This window comes from Aulostomus chinensis, chromosome 19 (genome assembly GCF_037954235.1).
Source record: "Aulostomus chinensis isolate RoL2024-O1b breed Wild chromosome 19, RoL_Achi_v1.0, whole genome shotgun sequence".
In the NCBI taxonomy this organism is placed as follows: domain Eukaryota; kingdom Metazoa; phylum Chordata; class Actinopteri; order Syngnathiformes; family Aulostomidae; genus Aulostomus; species Aulostomus chinensis.
The window spans coordinates 13,335,867-13,359,027 of NC_141338.1; the positions used below are offsets into that span (position 1 = coordinate 13,335,867).

The 23,161-nt window shown below is 43.9% G+C and overlaps 3 protein-coding genes across 13 annotated transcripts in view; 1 reads left to right on the plus strand and 2 right to left on the minus strand.

Annotated features, from left to right (window-relative positions):
- Nucleotides 1–479: 479 nt before the first annotated feature.
- On the plus strand, nt 480–2,735 carry LOC147244151 (nodal homolog 2-A-like). The gene is made up of 3 exons (XM_086187698.1): nt 480–1,101; nt 1,297–2,042; nt 2,159–2,735. Exons 1-3 carry the CDS (start codon nt 552–554, stop codon nt 2,309–2,311), a joined length of 1,449 nt encoding a protein of 482 aa, XP_086043824.1. The 5' UTR covers nt 480–551; the 3' UTR covers nt 2,312–2,735.
- Nucleotides 2,736–2,851: 116 nt separating this feature from the next.
- LOC147244152 (eukaryotic translation initiation factor 4E-binding protein 1-like) lies at nt 2,852–8,977 on the minus strand. Of its 3 annotated transcripts, none has more exons than XM_086187701.1 (4): nt 8,713–8,977; nt 6,036–6,227; nt 5,883–5,948; nt 2,852–4,349 (listed from the first exon to the last, which is right to left on the minus strand). In XM_086187701.1, the coding sequence occupies exons 1-3, from the start codon at nt 8,846–8,848 to the stop codon at nt 5,917–5,919; spliced, it is 360 nt and encodes a 119-aa protein (XP_086043827.1). In that variant the 5' UTR covers nt 8,849–8,977; the 3' UTR covers nt 2,852–4,349; nt 5,883–5,916. The 3 variants fall into 3 exon arrangements, with proteins under 3 accessions (XP_086043827.1, XP_086043826.1, XP_086043825.1); XM_086187700.1 differs by lacking the exon at nt 2,852–4,349 and adding an exon at nt 4,360–5,590; XM_086187699.1 differs by lacking the exon at nt 2,852–4,349 and having other exon boundaries at nt 5,633–5,948.
- Nucleotides 8,978–10,252: 1,275 nt separating this feature from the next.
- Nucleotides 10,253–23,161, minus strand: part of ank1b (ankyrin 1, erythrocytic b) — a 75,907-nt gene continuing 62,998 nt past the window's right edge. For 3 of the 9 annotated variants that reach the window (XM_086188157.1, XM_086188158.1, XM_086188154.1), the window contains 5 exons: nt 17,375–18,020; nt 16,983–17,250; nt 16,564–16,635; nt 14,625–14,719; nt 10,253–14,442 (listed from right to left, as the gene is read on the minus strand). In XM_086188157.1, coding sequence (XP_086044283.1) covers nt 14,651–14,719; nt 16,564–16,635; nt 16,983–17,250; nt 17,375–18,020 — 1,055 coding nt within the window. In that variant the 3' untranslated portion in view covers nt 10,253–14,442; nt 14,625–14,650. Of the gene's footprint in view, nt 14,443–14,624; nt 14,720–16,563; nt 16,636–16,982; nt 17,251–17,374; nt 18,021–23,161 lie in introns of those variants that run through there. The other 6 variants (XM_086188161.1, XM_086188159.1, XM_086188162.1 and 3 more) reach the window with 5 other exon arrangements.

Consider the following 23,161-nt stretch of genomic DNA (forward strand, 5'->3'; position numbering starts at 1 on the left):
TGTGTGTGTGTGTGTGTGTGTGTGTATATATATATACACATATATAATGATTATTAATTACTGCATTAGATCTGAATATATTATGAAAATTGTGTCTTAACGTTGTTTCTGGAAATTATATTGTATTGGTATTTTATTTGATATGAATTTATTATTGATCATCTATTTGATATCTATTATTCTAAACCATTGATTTGTTCTCTAATTATTATTGATCCCCTGTTTAATCTCCACATATTGACAGCTCATGTGATCCTGATTTCTGCTGACGCACAATTAGAATGTTTATATTGTAAAGATTAAAAATGATCATAATTACATATCTGTTGCCTTTTATGAATAAAACAAATCCCGAACAAGCATGGCCATAACTCATTAATATTACCATATTTTATTGTTTGTTCTCGTTGCATCTTAACAGGAGGTCACGACCTGCGTCACAGAAAGTCTGATTAACTCCCACGCTGGTTCCCAATTAATCACAGCGCAGCGGTGCAGCTCGTAATCTCCTTAACCAATATTGTCAAGGCTTCCTATCAAAGGGATCGCTAATGTACAGAACAGCCATACTCAGAGAGCAGCTTTCATACCCGAGACGCTACAAAGGCCGATTGGTTTCGATACATAATGACCTTGTCACATTAAAGCGCTCCCGTGGATCACACACACGCCCCCCCACCATCTGCGGCATGGCACATCTCTTCAAAAGACTCAAGGGGGTGTGTGAGTATAAATGCCAGCATCTCACCTGGGCCATTTGGATTCCTCCTGAGCAAGCGACAATATCAGATCTTGGAATTATGAGGGGATTTGCCGTGGAATTCTCCTCCGCGCTCTTTCTCCTGGTGGATTTGTGTCTCGCCGTGCTCTCCGTTCCCGGGATGCATCCTGACGCTCTGCTCCGCGGGATGACCAGCGGATCCAGACGCACCGTGCAGCGGCACAAGGGCAGCGGGCTCCCACTCTACATGATGCAGCTCTACCGGACCATGCTGACCGAGGACCAGGACAGGACTCCCGAGGCCAGCGTGAGCCAGACCAGGACTGAGGACAAGTCTGGTCTGCAGGACTCTGACTCCGTGATCAGCCTCATCGCTAAAAGTGAGTGTTTGCCTTTAGAAATACGTCCTTTTTGCACTAAATCATCTGTTTATATTGTTTGACCTTTAATTTCTAAGGAGCCGAACTAAGGAAATGAAATGATGAAATTAAGATAAAAACGAATTGCTGGCTTACAGACATGAAGTATTTTACAAATGAATACGAGTCAATTTTCTTCATTTTTATTTCTTTCAGGCTGCCAGCAGATAGGCCAGAGGTGGTCCATCACCTTCGACTTGTCCTCCATGTCTGCAGGTGACATCGTCCAACTGGCTGAACTTCGGATCCGTCTCCCAGCCTTCAGCGAGTCCTCCAGAGCCTCGGTGGACATCTACCACTCCCACAGCCACCACTGCTCTGACGCACACTGCCCAGGCAAGCGACTGTTCCTGGGCCGCCTCAGAGCTCATCCCAGCTCCATGGTGTCTCCATCTTCCTGGAAGGTTTTCACCATGACAGAGATGCTCCATCGCTGGTTGCACCAGGGAAACCCCACTCTCCAGGTGGAGGAGGTGAAGGAGGAGGTGCAGGAGCAAGATGAAGTCCAACACCTCACATCTAACAGGGTCATGATGGTGGTCTTCACAAGGCAGAATCCTGACAGCCAACAGATGCCGACACTCATCCACACAGCCGAGCATTCCAAGTACGTCAGCCTGGACAGGGAGCGGGTGACTGTTGGCTCCAGGGTGAAAAGTCACAGAGTCAAGAGGCACCGGCAGCAGAGAGAGAGAGCGGCGGGGCCTGCTCCAGCCAGCGGTCCCTCTGAGGGGAAGAACGGTCCACTTTGCAAGAAGGTGGACATGTGGGTGGACTTTGAGAAGCTGGGCTGGAGTGAGTGGATCATCTATCCCAAAAGGTACAACGCCTATCGCTGCGAGGGGAGCTGTCCTACACCAGTAGACGAGACCTTCACCCCGACCAACCACGCTTACATGCAGGTAAGAGGGGATCACTTGACTTACACTGAGCTGTATTTTCTCCAAAACAAACACCTGAAATACCGTCTTGGAACAGTTACACTCATGAATAATGTCTCCTCTCTTTCTGTGCCTAGAGTCTGTTGAAACTTCACCACCCGCAAAAGGTGCCATGTTTGTCCTGTGTGCCAACACGCCTGGCACCGCTGTCCATGTTGTACTACGAGAATGGAAAGATGATCATGCGACAACATCAGAACATGGTGGTGGAGGATTGTGGCTGCCACTGAGCTGAAAACTCTCGGGGTTAAAGGTCAAAGAGAATAAGCGACTAAGCCACTGGTCTGGAGGAGGAAACAGCCACAGAGCTTTGGTGGCAGAGATGCAAGGCGTGACCCAGTTGAACTACGCTGCTGTCTAAATTATGGATTTCAAATATTATTTTGATTTTTTGGTACTTTTTTAAAATGGTTAACAAATGTCCTGGGTTGTGTTTGAACCAAAAAAAAAACAAACAAACAAAAACACCCACTTCAATCGCTAGTGGATGAGCTATAATTCAAGAACTGACAAGGACTGATGATGGTTAGATTGATCCACTCAAGAAGACAAAAGCACGTACGGCCACTGACTGAAGCACTACAGAAGATTCACACAAGCAGTTGTACACCGAAGGACTTAAGTACAAACTGTTGTTGTATAACAAATGACAACATGGTGGAAGCGCTTTAACTTTATTAAGATATTTGGGTCACATCGACCCATTTGTATGTTTGCATTGTAAAGTAATACAATAAATTATTTTTTATCTTCAATAAAGGGTAGAGTTGTTTTTATTAGAGGGTGCATGCATAATCAAAACCACCATATTTCATTAATTAAAAAACAAAACAAACAACTTCACCCAAAATTGCATTATGCCTTCAAAGTCCCCACATATAGGTGTTCGAGCTCACAAAGGTATTTTGTGAACCTCCTCCATCATTTCTTTGTGACTCCAGAATTCAGCAAGAGTCAGATACACATAATAGGCCGATACTGAATCTGCAACTGCAGCTAACAACAGCAAACCCAAATCACAGTCTGGTATGACTCGCAACTTTTTTCATCCCGCCATATGTGGCTTGAGGCTAATGTCGAGTAGCGGCCAACGACAGCAAAACAAAACTCAAGTGAACAAGATTGAGTTTCCTAATGTGCCGAAAGGTTACGCTAGCTCACTGTAGCGCCGCGCTCGAAGAGTTTGTTTTAGCTCAAATCAAAGTGTTTGTGAATCACTGAGTTCTGACTGCACTGGATGATTCATTTGAGAGTTGCAACTAGACATCTTTTGCTGTTGTTAGCGATGTCTCCATTACGATTGGGATAAATATATGTGACTGGCTCCGGTTCTGTTCATAACTTTATGGACAGAATTTCTAGGCGCAGCCGGGTGGTGGAGGGGGTCGAGTTTGGTGGCGGGAGGGTGTCGTCTCTGCTGTTTGAAGTAGTCCTCTTAGCGCCATCGGGCCACGACCTCCAGCTCTTGCTGGGACAGTTTGTAGCTGAATGTGAAGCGGCTGGGATGAGAATCAGCACCTCCAAGTCTGAGGCCATGGTCCTCAGCCGGAAAAGGGTGGTTTGCCTACTCCAGGTCGGGGGGGGGGGGGGGGGGGGGCTGCCTCAGGTGGAGGAGTTCAAGTATCTCAGGGTCTTGTTCACGAGTGAGGGCAGGATGGCGCGGGAGATTGACAGGTGGATTGGGGTGGCGTTTGCAGTGATGCGGGTGCTAAACCCATCCTTTGTGGTAAAGAGGGTGCCTAGTCAAAAGCAAGGCTCTCAATTTACCGATAAATCTACGTTCCAACCCTCACCTATGGTCATGAGCTTTGGGTAATGACCGTAAGAACAAGATAGCGAGTACAAGCGGCCAAATGAGTTTCCTCCGCAAGGTGGCTGGGCTCTCCCATAGAGATAGGGTGAGAAGCTCAGTCATCCGGGAGGGAGTCAGAGTAAAGCTGCTGCTCCTCCACGTCGAGACGAGTCAGTTGAGGGGGTTCGGGCATCTGGTGAGGATGCCTCCTGGACGCCTCCCTCGGGAGGTCTTCCAGGCATGTCTGACCAGGAGGAGGCCTCGGGGCCGACCCAGGACACACTGGAGGGATTATATCCCTGGCTGGTTTGGGAATGCCTCGGGATTCCCCCGAAGAGCAGGTGGAAGTGGCTGGGGAGAGAACGGTCTGGGCTTCCTTGCTGTGGCTGCTGACCCCGCGACCTGGACTCACCGGATAAAGTGGAGGACGAGGAAGACGACGACGATATGTGACTGGCGCTCTCTGCATTCTAGAACTACAAAGAAGCAATGCAGGGTGAGAATAAACATCTCTGTGAGCTCAAGACACCAGTTTGTGAAAACTCGAAAGGAACAATACCATTTTGGGGGTGACGCATCTCTTTATATCGAGCAGCTACTTTCCCTTTCCCTTTCCTTGCAAGGAATTTCTGCAACTGTCATATCTGGCAATGCTACGCTAATGTTGTTAGCTATAAATGTGTACTATGAATGACAGTCACAGGAGTGGGCTTCTAAAATGAAGGAAAATGTAAAACAAAAACAGAATATCATTTATTCCAGCAGTTAACAAAGCAAACTAATCAACCTGGAAGACTAAAAAAGTTTTTTTTAATCAAGAGTTAATAAAAATTGACAATGGAATTAGCATGAATGGAGCATAAACGATGTCTAAATTAGAAATGTAATTTGGGGGAAAATGCTTGGTTGATTGCTTGCTGAGACTCTAACTTTGATTCCACTATCATGGCTCTATAAATAACACCAGCAGATGGTTAGCTTAGCTTAGCTGAGCTTAGCTGAGCTTAGCTCCCTGACTGGAGGCGGCTAGCCCCGCCATCCAATAGCAGTAATACAATAAGTGACACAAATTAACATTCTTTATCTTGTATTATCTTAAGACTCTGCAGATGTCATAGAGATAATATAAATATATTGAAGGTTAACAAATGACCCATTCCTTCATTGGTTTAGTGCTTGAAATAGAAATTTTGTAATTATTTGCAGCACAGTTATGTTAAATAGAGCTTAATGAACAAAATAATGAAAAGAAACACTTGTAAGATTTCTGAAAATAAGGGTATTTCCAAATTACTATCAATTTATACATCAATCATTTCAATATTTCCTGAATTTAAAAAAGTTAAATCACATGAAATGACTCATTTAATTAAAAAAAGGGGGGTGGCACGGTGGTACAGTGGTCAGCACTGTGGCCTCACAGCAAGAAGGTTCCAGGTTTGAGCCCCGGCTCCAGCACAGGATCTTTCTGAGTGAGTCTCCATGTTCTCCCTGTTCCTGTGTGGGTTCTCTCTGGTACTCCAGCTTCCTCCCACAGTCCAAAGACATCAAGAGGGGACGAGGCTGATTGATGCTCTAAATTGACTGTAGGTGTGGCTGTGAGTGTGAATGGTTGACTGTCTCTATGTGTTGGCCCTGTGATGGACTGGTGACCTGTCCAGGGTGAACCCCACCTCTCACCTGAAGGCTGCTGGGATAGGCTCCAGACCCCATGACCCTTAACAGGAATAAGTGGAAGGAAATGGATGGATGGACGGAATTAAAAATAACTGATTTACTTGTCAAATGTAACCATTCATAAACTGTACCCATAAAAGTAAAGCAACAATTCTATAAATCCCTCATAAAACATATATTTTAGCCCTGTAAATCACTACAACATGAACACTCTCATTTTAGGAAATCTGACACAGATAAACATTAAGGCAAGGTTTGTCCTTCCAAATGATATTTTTATCCTCAAAAAACAAATAAAACATTCCAAAAAACTAAGAAAATGCAGAAGGTACTTCAGAAATTGCTTTTGTCCTTTCAGCTGATTCTTCAAATGTCCATTTCAAACTGGTCATCTTCTCCTAGAGGAAGAGCAGACACTTGGAGAGTTACAGATCCACGCAGCTCATTTCTCTTTCTCAATATTCGGAATGTACAGGCGTGTTTACCGGCGCTCTCCGTCTGCAGGCCGCTGTTGTCCTTATTGTTCGGTGCGTCTTCTGCCTGGTTTGTCTCGGTGGAAGACTCTCGTTTGAGGGGTGTGGTGACTCCGGGGATGTCGGGCAGGTTGGGAGGCGTACGAGTCAGAGGAGAAGTCCGACACTGCAGGAGGAACTTCCTGTCGTAGATGATTCTAGTTCCTGCAGACGGAAACGGAAACTTAACAGGACTGACCGCGCGTAAAAATGTCATATTAAAAAAATGTGGTCAGAATGAACTTTTTCCATCAGACCTGCGTGGGATTGTGTTTTTCCCCCTCTTTATTCTAAATGCACAAATAAAGACTATGTACATAAACACTGGTTTTTGCTACATCCCCGTGTTCCTTCACATGTCAAAATGACCTACATCCTGGCACCACTGACACACACCCAGTGACCCCCCTGGGTCGGTTTTATCCGTGTAAATCAGTCCCACCTGCTGCTGCTGCGGAACACAGTATCAGTAAAGAGACACATGTGCATGCTGCGTCAACTTTCTCACGACAGCAGAGGGAAAACAGTTCCCTCTTTACTTTCACCAACACACTCCCAAGGTCTCAAGTTTGTCCGTGTTTGTGTCAAACACAGTAAATAGGTCAAAGATCGTAAGCTGTTGATGCCAGTGAGACTCGTTTCCTATCAGCCCGGCGTGACGGTAAAACACCGCCAGTGATGGCAAACACAGATGCTTACATGAAAAGATCTTTTTTTTTTTTCCTTTTACGAGTACTTTCCCAGCACTAAGGTCCTGAATATCTCGGCACAAAAGAGCAATATTCTAGCCAGTGAGCAGAAAAAAACCACAATTTGAGCGTTGGCAGCGTCTGAGGGAGCGTGAAAGACTCTTATCGCGATCACACAAATACAGTTATTACTCCACTACTTGCAAAACTTCCCCTGAATTACTGGGAAGTGTTTCATCTCTGTGGCAGTGAGTGAGTGTCCCTTGCAGCCTGAAATAGAAAAGTTTACGGACCTCCCGAACCTGCTCATAAGTCCTTGTTATTCTGACTTTAAATTCAATACGTTGCAGCGGTGTCGTATTTCAGACGCAGATTTATATCACATGATCAAGAATCTTTGTGTAAGCGTTAAAAGTTTACTGGATGTATTCAAGTGCCCCGAGATGCATGACGTCCCCTCAGGCCGCTCAGTGGCGGGAAAGCGGCTCCTTCCACTCAGGAACCATAAATGTACAACCAGAGCGTAAACAAGTAGATTCCTGATACGTTGTCAGTTTAACCTAAAATCTGTCTGGAAATTCTCAGATATGCCGCATGGCTTTCTAGCTAGCGGCGATACAAAATACGACTCCAAATAAAACCTCGTTCGAGAAGGCCATTTGACGACTGAAGGTAATCAGGTTAATGGCCAAGGCATCCGTTTGTCTTTTAGCAGGACGACCCAAATCTATGAGGTCAAATTACACCACAGCTGGTGGATCGTTGCAGCCAAGGAGCAATCCAATACATTTTAGAGCAGAACTATTCAGAGTAGTCAAAATGGCTCCTTCTCCTTCTTCCTTTTTTTACCTGTACCTGTAAATAGTTGTCTTGAGCTTGAGAAATTGTTTTTTCACCATCGCGTCACTGCAACCTGAAGCGGTCCGGCGCGTTTGTGTCTGATTCTTTCTGCATTCACAAAGAAGTGATGCAAGAGGGGAAAAACCATTGTGAGCTCAGGACACCTACTAGCAAGTGCCTAAAGCCAAAATACTCTTTTTTAAAAAATTGTTTAGGGGAAGTATTGCTTTTGATTTGAAGTCAGTCCAAATATTTCACCTCTGGGTGGTACAGAATGCGTTCAGCCATGTAGTGCAGTGTTAATTTTAGCACTGAAAAATAAAAAAGAAACAGAAGTACTTTTTATGGGAGCGGCAGGCCTCGCGATGGCTCCATCGGGTAAACATGTTGCTGCAACATTATGAGAGCCAACTGTAATCACTAGAAACACACGTATAAATAGAATATGACTCAGCCTTCTAATTGAATGGCAGACTTTAATTGTGCCAGTGGTCTACAGCAAGGAGCTGGAGACTTTCTAATGATTTAAATGTTTTGGACAATCATACAGGTTTGGAATAAACGTTAGAGAGAGGGGTCTTTCTACACGACTCCAACAGTGTCAGGACATGAGGAGGAATGATGAGATAAAGCTTTATTAAAAGGTACAGTGGTGCTTCGATCACTGCGTGGAGGAGATATTGTATTGCTTTGTTATCAGAAGACAATCCATGCTTCATAGCTATGGTCTATACAATGCAAATAGAACATTTTGCTAACCCTAAGTCTGTTCATCTGACATTCTTGCAGGTTCAGCTGCAGTGACACATTGCTTCTGGTGCACATGAGTGTTGGCCTTCATGGAGAACCCCTGCTGTCGATCATTAACAGGATGACGGGACAAAATCTCTCCTTATCTATGACGTCCCCTGGTAAGAACTGTGCTCAAGGCTCCTGCTGCACCACTTTCTAGTCTTATCAACTGAAATATTCACCTCAATGTACAGAAGGGACACCAGAGAGACAGCAGTGACGTAGCAGCTTACCGTCGTAATATTTACTTGTCCGTGTGTGATAGTATTACATTTCATAGGATTAGACGGGTGTTTTTCTAAACCTGCAGACCTCCAGTGTGTCATTACCTCCTGGCGTGGTGCTGAACATGGTCCCCCCGGGTGTGGTGGAGTAATCCTGAGGCATGTGCGACGCCTCCAGGATAGCGATCCGTCTCACGGCCGGGATATCCCGGCTCCCGCTCTTCTGACCGCCCGCTGACATCGCTCACAGCCCCGGCTGAACCGTCAGAGGAAGAAAGGGAGCTCAATGTGTCGCTGAAGTCTCCGCGAAACTCCCCAAAACTCACCTCGTGCCTCCACGTGGTCCGAGCCCATCCAAAACAACTCAGGCCCTCCCCGCAAAAGCATCACGTGAATCGGTGAGCTGTGATTGGCTAAAAGAAGGGGGCGTCAGAAAAAGTGGAATTTGTAGTTTTTCCCTGAACTGTCTGTTGCTCTATAAATACTTCAGCACCATAAATACGGTGAAGACACTTCTGGGATTAAAATATTGACGCTTTTGTGTCTGAAATACAAATATACTTTTATTAACGTAAATTCGATTAAAGGCAGCTGCTTCCTTTTGGAAATAACTTAATATTTTTTTAAGTGCTTTGGAAAGCTGTGCAATATTTAACTGAAAATAAAATATAATGTTCAGTTTGTAGACCTCCAGTGATTTGACAGTGTTATTAAGTTGTTGTTCTTCGTGTCATACAACCACAAATATATGTGACCACAACTAAACAGATATAAATATGACACATAAATATTAGACATGAATGTTAGGCGAGTCAAACAAGAGTGAATGAATAATTGTGGTGATATGGAATGATTAAAGGTAGTCTATAAATAAATAACTAAATACATGATTATAAACTTAAAAAAAACATTGAGAAATGAATGGCTAATCCAAAGACAAATAACTTGCAATCGGTAGGATTTCTTTTTCCCCCTGTAGGTCCATTTTGAACAATAATTTTAATTATTTTGTATTAAATCATTTGCGATAGCAAATAGTGGACTTTAAATTTGAATAAATTTCTTTGTTTGAGGAGGCACGGTGGTGCAGTGGTCAGCACTGTCTCCTCACAGCAAGAAGGTTCCAGGTTTGAGCCCCGGCTCCATCACAGGATCTTTCTGTGTGAGTCTCCATGTTCTCCCTGTTCCTGTGTGGGTTCTCTCTGGTACTCCAGCTTCCTCCCACAGTCCAAAGACATCAAGAGGGGACGAGGCTGATTGATACTCTAAATTGACCGTAGGTGTGACTGTGAGTGTGAATGGTTGTGTGTCTCTAAGTGTTGGTCCTGTGATGGAATGGTGACCTGTCCAGGGTGAACCCCGCCTCTCACCTGAAGGCTGCTGGGATAGGCTCCAGCCCCCCCGCGACCCTTAACAAGATAAGAGGTAGAAAATGGATGAATGGATGGATGCTATCAAACTATAAATCCCGAGAGGTGTAAAGATCTCACATTCCAAGGAATTTGTTTGCATCCCTCCCTTTAAAATACAGCCAAAGAGCTCACATAACTGAATTCTTAAACACACACCGCGTACACAACGGGACTGCAGCAACAATGTGGTACTAATTTCACTTTCTGAACACAAGACACAACATGTATGTCACATCTTTGTTTATTAACTCTTGTAAATGGTTTGAGCTGGTGTACAGGGTAAGATGAACTATACATATCTTCATGTCAGAATGATTCTGATTGAAAGGCTTGTATACATATTCACGTTTGTTTATCCTCTCTCCAGAACGATACAAAAGAAAAGAAAACAAGTGGTCATAGCTACGAAGCCTCTACATTCCCCATGATGTGGGCGTTGGCCTAGACTAGATAATGCTTAAAGAACATCCATAACAACTCTATGAGGGTGCATAGCATTCTAATTAAATATATTTTGTCATATATTTATACACATATTTTCATAAAAACATCTTTTTTGTGCATGTGTGCAGTTGCATTCCTTAGGATAGAGTAATATGATATTGCGTTTACATTGTCATGTATCCATTCTAAAGGAGTATAGGTGATCTCTAGTCTTCTCCACAGGTAAAATTTTACAACACTTTTTTTTTTTTTAAGTACATCGCCGTAGGTTACAATTCCCTTCCAGTCACATGCCTGGGAAAAAAAATTCTCTCATCTTCCAATGAAGTTTGGTACCAACACACTCACTCACACAACCACACACACACACGCTAATATTGCACACTGACAGGGTGAAGTCACATCCAGTGTCTTTCCATAACATAAAATATTAAGATTCATTTTACTATCACTTGTTAGCCTGGTGTTGATATACAGGTTTGAGATGTGATCAAGATCTGATTTTAAAAACCCCAACAAGAGGAGCGAGGGATTTATTATCAATAAGATCATAGTCTTGATTGCTTGAGTGCTACTGATGAGGGGTCCAGTTGAAAATTAGGCTACCAAGAAACTTGTGTTCAAAACATGCTCAAACACGCTGAAAGTTAAGAAGCTTAGCCTTCAACAGGGCAACACTTCTCTCTCCAGGCGGCCGTACTGGCGAAGCGAGGAGGTGCGCAGCTGCTTGGTGATCTTGTGTAACAGCATCAAGCACAGCTGTGTTGCACATTTTTGGACGGTGGACTGTTCAGTAAAAATATTCAATCAGGCAGTTAAGTTGGGAGACAATTTAACGGCCTTTTCAGCGCTAACACCTTTGTGGCATTGCTAGCAAGCCAGGTTGAAAAACGTCTCATGATTTTGCATTCCGTAAAAGCTGCGATACTCTCCTGGCATGTCAAACACGCTGCCTTTAAAATCATAAATCATTACATGTCCAGTTGTGGTAAAATACATTTCTCTTTGTTGAGGAATTCATCCACACTCTGGTTCTGTCACTCCTGCAGCCAACATTACTGGCCTGTCACAAGGAGGACAAGCTTGAGCAAACAGTGCCCTCTGTTGGCAGCACAGACTCATTGTAGTTATTTTCATCCTGATTCATTAACATAATACTGCCTAATTATTGTTAAAAAAAAAACAAAAAAAACAACAACATTCTGTTTTCTGTGTGGGATTGAGGCGGTCCTGGGCTGGTTCTGGTTCTGAGTATTACAGAAGATAGTCAGCAGTGTAATCCCACGGGATAACAGTGACCACTCGATGCTAAATGCACAAATAAAGAAGCTACCGTTTATTTTAGTGTTCTGCTGATTCAACCCCTAAAGTGAGATATAAAGCTAAAATGTAGAGACAGTTTACAATCGTCAATAATCAAAATAATAATCCCAAATATTATCAAAATTTGATTTGAAATTATTACTAATCATATCGATAAGATTATAACTTTAACAATAGTTTATTTTCCCTTAAATGCCTTAATCCATCAACTTCTTGTGCTGATAAGTACAAGACTTTGAGACCAACTTTTGTTGTGGGTAAAGGTGTAGGGAGTGGAGGTGCAGATAAAAGGGATAAAAACATGAACCGTTGCAGTTTGCCTCCACAGACAGAGAGAGAGAGAGAGAGAGAGAGAGAGAGAGAGAGAGAGAGAAAGAGAGGGAGAGAGAGAGAGAGAAAGAGAAAGAGAGATCACACACAGAATCCTATATCCCTTTTCTTTTATTTGAATTAAAGAACACCCCATCACACACACACTCACACACACATGCACGCACCCACAAACAACCCATCCAACATCATACACCCTCCAAAAACCATTCACATCTCGTCCTAACAAAGTCTAAAAAACAAAAATAAACCAAAATCATATTTGTTTCTGACCGAGCAGAACTAAAAACCTGAGTGGAGTAACAGTGGAAAACGTGATATGTTAATTAACATGTGCTATATCCGAGGAGGCTCTCACGTGCACGGACTGGCTGTGGAGAGTGTGTGATGTGCAACTAACGTTCATTCACTCGTATCGGCTACAGTAGCATTTACAGTACTCTGGGGATAAATATTGTGTTGGGATTTCCGGGAGATGTGTGCTACTACGACGTGACCCCTCCATAGTGCTGCCGTCAGGTTTCTGCATAAAAAAACCCCAGATGAAGAGAACATGAATGTGTGATACACTAAAAGAAGTATTTACTAAGAAAAATACTACATGTGGAGATATAACGTCCTCCTTACAGCAGCGGCAGACTCTGTATTAGTTAACATATACTGGTGTATATTTGCTACTTTAAGTGCTGAAAAACAAACAATCCCTTGCAGGCCTCCATGATGCTACAGCTGAGTCATCTGGTCTTGCATCAGCGCATCCTCGCCAACTCGTTCAAGGTCGGTGGGACCAGTCCCATGAAGCTCAGCTCCTTTGTCCAGATTGTCTTTGTTTTTTGTTTTTTTTTTTAATTTCCTTCTGTCGGCACCGGCGTCCGTTCATCTTCTGTGTTGACAGGTATTATTGCTGCGGCAAATTCACTGGACACTCTGATCCGGTCATAACTATTTCATTGTGTATGTGTGTGTGTGTGTGTGTGTGTGTGTATGTGTGTGTGTGCTTGTGTTTATGTTTGTCTTCACAGTTCACGAGTCTGGGGTCAGTGATGATTAGACAATCACAGTGCTGCCTGTCTGTCCCCGCTTCACGAATCCTTTCACAATCACATGTCATAGTCCAATTTTGATTCACGACTGTGTCCTCGCACGTCGGCCACACTCACAATCATCAGTTGGATTAGCGAATAGATGCTGATGGAGAGGCCTGTGAATTTTCTGCATATTAACAGGACGCCACTGAAGACTTGTGGATCAAGATGGCGTGCACCATTAAGAGCCAAGATGGAAGAAAAAAGGGCACAAGGGTGGGGAAATTTGCTGCAGAGCTGCTGCACAAGCAAGCAACCAAACTATTTCCAGAGAAAATGTTCATGAGAAGGTAAATATACTCGGATCTGGACTGAAGTCAAATAAACCCAACAGAGAAACGACGAGCAAGCTGCATCCACAGGAAGAAGACAAACGCAGACGGGACACCCACGAGCAGAGGAGCACAATGGCTTTCCCATTCCAGCACTGAGCACGCTGTGACATCACAGGGGCCATTAAGCCAATCAAAGGGGTGGGGGTGGGGAGGCAGGGCTCAGCGCTAAGCCAGAAGCAAGAAACACATGCGGTAGAGAAGAACGCACACACACACACACACACACACGCACACACATACGCACACACATACGCACACACAGCGACACATGTCCACGTAGCATAGAGTGCATATATCACATAGAGAGGAGAGGGGTCCGGTGAGAGAAGCGTCGCTGGGCTCAGCTGAGGTGTCGCTGGATACACAACCATCCGTTGAAGGGAAAAAAGACTTTTTTGGCTGTAGTGTTACTGGACTCAAAGATGACACTCCAGTCGGGGGGTAATAAGGTCCCTAAAGGGCCCGGGACTCAAGCGTGGGCCTGCCCTCTACCTTGTACCCCTTCGGTTCATAGATATGGACAGTTCAAAAGGTCAAAGGGCATGCACCAGCAATCATCATGCGATTACAGTTCACAGGAAGCACTTTTTGTTGCTTTTTTTTTGTTTTACTAACATATATCTTTTTTGTAAAAAAAAAAAAAAAAAAAAAAAGGAATCCTCATGCCTTAGTTTAGGTGATACGTCTCTTTACAAATGTTATAAAACTACAAGTTGAACTCCTCTTTTTTCCATCTCTTTTTTGTGTGTGCGTGTGTGTCACACATTGAGGATGATTTTGTGTTCGTCATTTTGTAGTTTACACCTCTTAGTCTCTGCCTTCCTCTCTCTCTTTCTCTCTTGCTTATTTTCCTCTCCGGTTGGGGTGTGTTTTTGTGGAGGGTGGTTTGGCAGTGGATTTCCTGTCCTAGAAAACATGGAGACACAGAGTTAAGTTATGTCATCTTTCCAAAACTGACCAAAAAAAGTGTGCTGAATTCCAAATCTAGGGCTCTAAACTCCAGGGAGGGATTATAAGGATCTAGCGGTCCGATAGTTTGCATCTATCCAAGCACTGGGATGCACAAGTGCTTGCTGTGTGTCCCCTACCTTTTGGACTGGGTAGTGTGTGTGTTTCAGTGTTTAACTCTCCGCAGACTGGTGCGCTGCACTGACTGAGCAGCCCTTCTCACATCCACCCCCACCTGGAGCAAGGAGGGAGGGAGGAGGGAAGGAGACAACACTCGGACCCGTTAAGTGCTGAAGTCTCTACATAGGATCAGAGCAAGAAACTAACTCTTCTGTCACCAGCCAGCCACTTGCTGCCATCCCACAATTCACCAGGGGCCACTCTTCCGACCGGTGTGATTCATTTGCTGTTTGCACATTGTTTATTCTCTCATTTAACTCAGTGTTTCTCAACCACTGGGCCAGGGCCCATGGGAAGACCTTCTATAAGGCTGCAGAATGCTTTCAAATTGAAGCTCTCTTTTGGGAAGGGAAATTATCTTGAAGACAAGAAGAATATTACAGTAAAACATATGATGGACATTATTGCATGTTTAAACCAGAGGTGTTCACAGTGGAGCCCAGGCACCAAATCTGGCCTGATTATAAAAAAATGAAAGACCATTTAGGCTGTTTATATTTTCTGTAGGATAAAGTGGCAGGTGTAGGACATCAGTTCAGCACGAGTCAAGCAAGAATGAAAAAGAAGAGGAGGGGACAGACAAAAGGTATTTTAACACAATAGGTGTTTGCCAGCGGCCGGCATGCAGTTTTGAGTTTTGACCCTCCATTGGTGAATTGTTTTTTACACCCCTGGTTTAAACCATATTAAGCAAAAAATGAAAAATCCATAAAATCTCTCTTCAACAACATAATCATTTTGAGAGGCTCACTCTGGTATGCAAGGACCATTCGGTCTCTGTACGGGAGGAGTGAGAGTCTGGTTCGTGTTGCCAGCAGTAAGTCAGACCTGTTCACGTTGAGGGTTGGACTCCGCCAAGGCTGCCCTTTGTCATCGGTTCTGTTAATAGCTTTTATGAAAAAAATCTATTTTGATCTCTAATCAAAATTTCTAGGCACAGCCGGGTGGTGGAGGAGGTCGAGTTTGGTGGCAGGAAGATGTGGTCCTCTTAGCTCCATCAAGCCACGACCTCCAGCTCTTGCTGGGACAGTTCACAGCCCAATGTGAAGCGGCTGGAACGAGAATCAGCACCTCCAAGTCTGAGGCGATGTGGCCTGCCCACTCCAGCTTAGGGGGGAGGTCCTGCCTCAGGTGGAGGAGTTTAAATATCTCGGGGTCTTGTTCACGAGTGAGGGTAGGATGGAGAGGGAGACTGACAGGCGGATTGGAGCGGCATTCTCAGTGATGCGGGACTGGGAACGCCTCGGGATTCCCCAGGAAGAGCTGGTGGAAGTGGCTGGGGAGAGGAAAGTCCGGGCTTCCTTGCTGAAGCTACTGCCCCCGTGACCCAGACCAGCCGGATAAGCGGAGGATGACAACGATGACTCCGGTATGCTAACCGATAACATTAGCTCGCCAACAGTAGTGCCACTACAGAGAAGATGAAGTGAAGAAACCTTCCAAAATGAAGCAGCTCGACTCTGGATTTCATTGGAGCCTTCTTCAATTAATTGTCATATTTGAATAGATTAGCCATACTAACACTTTTTCATTAGGGTCTTGGCCCATTACAAGGAACGGTGGGCCTTGAAGCATGAAAGGTTGAGAACCCCTGATTTAACTGATTTATTCATGTGCAACTGATGCTAATGATGACTGTAGAAATATTCATTATGCTCAGGTTGGTAGTGCTGTTGCTGAATTAATATTTTATTCATTTTTGGAGTCCGAATCCTTTCAGAATCATAGATTTAGGGGTTATATCTACTGATGCTTCTGTCGAACATTGGGCTGGTGGCTACTGTTAATTTCCCACCCTTGGTGCCAGGCCATGTGACTGATTCATAGTAAACATCTGCCTCCGTTGACTCACAGTGTTTGTGTGAGAGCAGATAAGAGATGAAACCACAACTTACTCACCTTTCTAACGAGAACGTTTCCGTGTTCATCAACAAACGGCGCCTCAGCGGCGTAGTCTGCTTTCTCCTCTCTCTGTATAAAGATAATTTTTTATGAATATAAATTCATAAAATACATTTTTTCTGCAACAATCAATTATTAGAGATGAAAAAATAAGGAAAATATGATCTGACATGGCAGATTTTTTTTCATGTGTTGCACCACACAACACATTTTTCTGATCAAGCGCTGTGACATCATCAAAATGATCAGTTTTGATGATAACTGCTGATACGTGAGTTAAAAGCAAAACAAAAAAAAGGAACGCCTAATCTAATGACTTTCATCCCATTTGATAATTCAAAAAGATAAAAAAATATGAACAAGATGTTCCCCCTCCAGGCGCAGGAAGCAACGGGTGGTCGGCGTAGCAACCTGACCTGGCCCCGCCTCTGCTCCTGTTCCCAAGTACGTTGCCCTGCCTCCTGGTGAGAGAAGCCCAGCCCCTTGTCAAAGGGCTGCGTGCCCTGAAGGAAGCGCCCACGCAGCACATGAGAGTAACCCGTGTCACACACCGGGGTCAGCAGAGCCTCCTGGGCCACGTGCAAGCTGGGCATCCCGACGTCACGTCCCGATGACACCGAGCCCACCCAGCCCTGCAGGGATTCCTTGTCTGAGTAGGGTTGAAATGCGCCGCCTCCAACCAACCTGACATCAAAATACACAAACGAGAGAAAAGAGAGGCAACAAACTGATGCATTGATATTTTAAAAGTGGACACACACACACACACACACACACACACATTAAGTTGGAGATTTAAGTGATGTACCGGTTATCTCCATTGTGCTCCGCAGCTCGACTTAGTCCAGACACTTCACACCGCTGGGCGTACACCTGCTGGCCTGCAACAACAGAAATCCCTTCCACTGAAGCTAGCCCTGCACCTCCACCTCTTGCTCCGCCACCTGTCGCAACAGCTTCCCCTCTCCTCCCTTCCGACCTCTGACCTCCCAGCTGGCCATTAAGGTTGACCTTGGGGACGGCGCCACTGGCCCTTACCCTGTCCCTTTCTGCCAGTGCACTCGCTGGCTCTTGTGGCGCCTCCTCCTCCTCAACCTCCCCTTCCTCCTCCTCCTCCTCCTCCTCCAGCTCCATGATGGAGCCACTGGCCCCACTTGCGCCACTGCTTGGGCGACCCAAGCTGCAGGGAAGGGAGAGCGTGGCACCCTCAGAGTCATCTGCCCGGCTGCTGCCCTCCAATGAGGAGTCCTCTACAGTGACCAGTGAGGGGCTGACCCCTGCTGGCCACACCTGAACGTCCGACATCTCCATTAAAGTGTCTTCTTCGGTGGTAGCGATGGGAGCACACTCCAGACTGGAGACTTCCTGCCAGTAGGGCTCCACACCCAGCGGAGAGGGCAAGCTGTACTGCATGGAGGCCGGGGACAGCAGCTCTTCCTGCACCAGCCCATAACCTAGAGGGACGACAGGGCGAGACAAGAGAAAGACTAACACCACACAGGCACAGCCGGGGAGGACGTGGGGTGGTGGGACTCTCTGACCTACAAGGGAAGCAGTGGGACTCAGCCCTGTCCCAATACAGCCAGAAAGAGACAGGAGACGGTCCTTACCAAGCATGCTGACTGCTCATGCTGGGATTTAAATATCCCACAGGACATCTAAGTCATCTGGCTCCAAGACCCTCAATGAATTCCAGCCAATAGGTTTTACACTTTACTGGAAGCTTGACAATGAGAGAAAAAAAAAGAGCTTCCCTGATTCTTCCGTTAATTTGTCTGAGTAATGTATAAATACGTGGACCGAATCTGCCTCTTTTTGGATTTGATCCAATGGAAGCACCCTAAGTTATTATCATTGGGACACAGCAGTCATCGGTGAGGTCTGGTGAAGCACCCGTGTGTGCATGGTGCAGGTTTGCTATCATGTGTGAGAGTGAATCTGCAGAACATACACTGTGATACTTCATGAAGGAAGAAAGCTTGGTCCGTTTTTGTTTGCAGGGTTGGCACGATATTCCTTCACAATCACAACTGTTCCTGGAGTTTTAGAGGAATATCATCTCAGCAACATCTGAGACCTTCCAGGTTGGACATCAAAAATCTCCCCAAAAGATGACGGACTGATTGTCAACTAACCCCCGGAGGTTAGATTTGTACCACCCAATGCCAACTGCGGTTTTCCAATGATCTTCCCAGTCCATGTGTGTGACCAACCAGCAGCTGGATGACTGGTTTTGGACTGAGACAACCTTTTTAACGCTATCCAAGCAGGTGTGATGCAAATGCCAAAGCCGTGCTGAGAGGTTAATATGTATGCATATATATTGTCCCAACCCGTGTAACACGTCTGACGGTGGAAGACAGCAGCATCTTGCAGATTCGGCATCGGAAAATGCAAGTTACTGTTGCTCTTGCATTCCCTTATAGTCATGCATCGAAAAGGTCTACATCCAAATCCAAAGCACACACACACACAAACACACACACGCACACAGACACACACACTGTAGACAAAACAAACTTTTATTTTAGATTATTGTGTAAATCGTGCACACTAGCAAATACAGGAAATTCCATTGAAATTCTCCCACATCAGATTTATTATTCTGTGTTATTGTTATGCTTCTTGACTCAGGAGAATATGTGTTGATGAGTATGATTAATAGAATAGATTTTTGGGATAATCAACATGCCTTTTGTATGTAAACACTTAAATACAATAACTAATGCATAAAGGAAATATCTTTTTGGACTGTGTCTGGTTCCATTAGCAGGATGTCAGTAAGTGTAACACAGGAAACACACTCATACACGCACGCACGCACGCACGCCATTTCATAACAACCTTGTTTTCTATTGTTCTTTTCAATCCTATTCGTGTCAGGGAAACAAAGATATGGTATATTAATTGTCTTGATTGTCTCTTTCATAGCATTTTCGTAGTCGTTAGCTTCAAATAGGCTAACACTTTACTAAGATTTTATTTGATTCAGTGGTCTTTTGATTTATGACTTCATTATATTTCGATTTTATGAATTAAAAAAAATGTTATCACAGAAACAGTTTTGTATCTTTCATGATTACATCTCAAAACGTCCTCAGAATTTATATGAATATACTATTGTTATGTTATATGACAAAAATATGACACTAGAAGACAATTTAACACTTTTATTTGGTAGATTTTGTGACCATATTAAGGACAACTTTGCATTGATGATGGCCTGATTGATCAACACAATAAGACGGTGGTAAATTGAAGGATAATGAAGTCCGATGAATGGAGAAGGTGAGCTTCTAGAAAGTACAGGAGTATTTCACCTAAAACTGTGATATGATCATCCTGCCGTGCTTCCGAACTATGGTGAGAAGCATAAAACAATGCAAGTGATGAGCTGCTGCAGGATTGTGACTGAATTGAGGCAGAACAACTCATTCTTTAATGTGAGCACAGTTTTAAGGTTTGTGACAGTACTTTTAATGTTCTAATATATGAAGGCTGTTGGAATATTCAATTTTCCCCTCTGAGTAAAACATTTAAATGCAATTCAAACATGTCCTGTTCATACCAACAGCCTTCACTGGCCGTTAGTCCAAACTCACAAAAGGGAGCACGTTTAATCGCACGATTGATGTTGAGTCTTCATTTTAAGTTCACATGACAGACAGGTATTTGTTAAGCTTGAACAAGCTTAACAAATACAGTCTGAGGAGCCAGTGCACAAATTACATCTAATGAAAAGGCTTTTAAATAATCACTGAAATAGGATTTTTTTTTTTTGTGTAGAAAGAAAAATTAATATTTGTTTGTAGGAAACAGTGACAGCGTGAGTTAATCAACAAATTCACTTCATTTATTTCACTTTTTTATATTTGAGAATCATTCTACTATGTGAAAAAAACATGAAAAAGGTATGTGACTATAGTCCCGCATCAATATGTGCAGTCTATATGTTAGTTTATTCAGTCTAGATTATCCATGAGGTTTTAGAACAAAACAAATTATAACTCGATTTTTTTCTAAGCCTAAAAATAAAACTTCTTCAGGCTGAATCCATTACATCTCTGGCCGGTAAAATAAAAATGTGTTTTGGATGAAAAACCTCTGAGTCTTGCTGTGCACTATCGTATCAGTTAGCATGTGTGTGTTTGTGTGTGTGTTTCTGGGATGTACAGGGCCAGGATGATGAGTTTCAGAATGAGGTGAACGGGGAGGAAGGTGGTCAGAATTAGAATGAGAGTTAGAATGAGTTTGATGACTCTGGGTTAACCTTACACTTCCACTATTTAGACAAAAAAACACACACGCACACACATACACACACACATAAGTGTCAAAGGCACAGGACGTGGTGAGGCAAAGACTACACACGGATTGTCAGGGCACGAAAAAGAAAACACAAAACACTGCACAGTACACTACTCACTGTACCCCAAGCACGCACACACACACACACACACACACACACACACACAAATACACACACACACACACACACACAAATACACAAACGCATAACACTGCACTCAAATCGAAGGTGATGAAACACACTTTCAGCTCAAAGGTGACGCGTATACACACACTCAAATCAATGTACAGTAATCACTCACACCCGTATCCCTGCAGGCAGATAACGTTCAGACCATGTTAGCAGTGAGTGTGTCATTACGTCCAGGCAAAATGTGAGGAATACAAATCTAGATAGACTCAAATGCTAAAATGATTTCCTTGTCTCTTGCATATGCATTACCTGTGCAACATAACTATACAATCATAATTTTTCTGCTGTATTATCATCCTCTCCAGAGCCAGACAAAAAGACAGACCTACATCTCTCCTGCTGCATTAGGGAGCTGTTACCTTCATAGACCAGCTGACCGCTAGTTAGCTGAGTGCAATGAACTGCAGTGGATGGTATGTGTTAGCTTATCTGTCGAGCCATCAAATGAATCAGGTTAAGGAACTTGATCTGTCCAAAAGGAATTATCCTCATCTCTTCTAAATCTGACACCTTGTTATCCAGAGTTATAATGGAGATTTTGACGTGCTGTGTCAAATGTCCGCCTCGGTCAGGACAGTAGTTCCATTTGCAAGGCTGGAGTTGTCATTTCATAGTAAATGTTACACACAACTCTATTTGTATCGATGCAGGTAAAACAGTTTGGGAGAAAGTGTATTTGATACCTTTTGCGAACACTTCCTACCCACTGCCATTCATTGTGCTAAGCTAACTAGCAGTCAGCTGGTCTCTGTGGGTCCCAGCTCTTTAATTCACTTACAGAGGGAGGAATGAAAATAAACCGATTTACAAGAAAGTTGGTGTGTTTCTTTAAATAAAGATTTTAAAAAAAAAACAACTGCTCACATCATTAGTCAAGGCAGTTACTGTTAATAATTTTGCCCAAGACGTAAAGACACATCATAGCAACATTGTGTGTGGAACATTATGTGCAATGCAGATGTGTTACAGTGTAGCGTTAAAGTAAACCATTTATTTTACAGACACGGAAAATGAACAATTGTTTGTTAATGTAGCATTAAAAACAAGGCTGAAATACACCCATTGAACAGAGAAACGTTTGACATGTGAAGGAAACTTTGTACATTAAAAGCATGCCATGCACATAAAGATGTCGGAATCTGGAAAAGCACAGTTTTTTCTGTTCATGAAACTGCTCACTCACACATCCATGTCACTGTACACACCAAACTCAGATAAAGATGCAGTTTATAAGAGCTTTTCATACCTAGAATATCAATCTGAGCCCAGTAAACATTACAAGGCCAAACACACAATCAGAAAAAAACTCAATATTCACAAAACAAATGTATTCAAACATACAATCCTTGCACACACACCACACGCGCGCACACGCTCGTGCACAAACAGACACTAATAGCGGAGCATGCAGCATGCACATGCACAAACTGTAGTACACACACAGAGCTGGATTGAGAGAGGAGGAGAGAGTCCCCACTCGACTGAACGAGGGAGGAGCACGGGAAAATAAGATGACAAGAGAAGAGGAGGCCCAGAGGTTCAACATGAGGTCTTATGAGGTCAGAGGTCGGACAGGAAGAGCTGTTGTGAGGAAGAAGAGCAGGAGAGGGGAAGAGGGGAAGAGGCAGGGTGGCTGGGCAGCAGATATGACATGTCAAGAGTTTACAGAGAAGAAGACTGGAAGTAGGACAGAGAGAAAACGTCCTGAGCAAAAGACAAATTTCATGACCTGGTAGAGAGTCTGCTGTCAATCAAGCCAAATCAGAAATTCTGCCTTGTTCTCAGGACAGAGAGAGAGCGAGAGAGAGAGAGAGAGAGAGAGAGAGAGAGAGAGAGAGAGAGAGAGAGAGAGAAGGAAGGATAGAAACAAGGTATGAAGGCCCAGAGCACTCTATCATCTGTGTACTAGTACCACTTTGTGTAATCATCCCAGACATACACACACATGCATGTATGCACACACAAACATGTATGTGTGCACACATAACCACACTTACATACATGTAATCTTAACAACTGCAAACATTCAAATACAAAATTTTGAATTCTAACAACGCGTTGGCCCGTCTGACCTAGAAATGTCTCATCAAATCC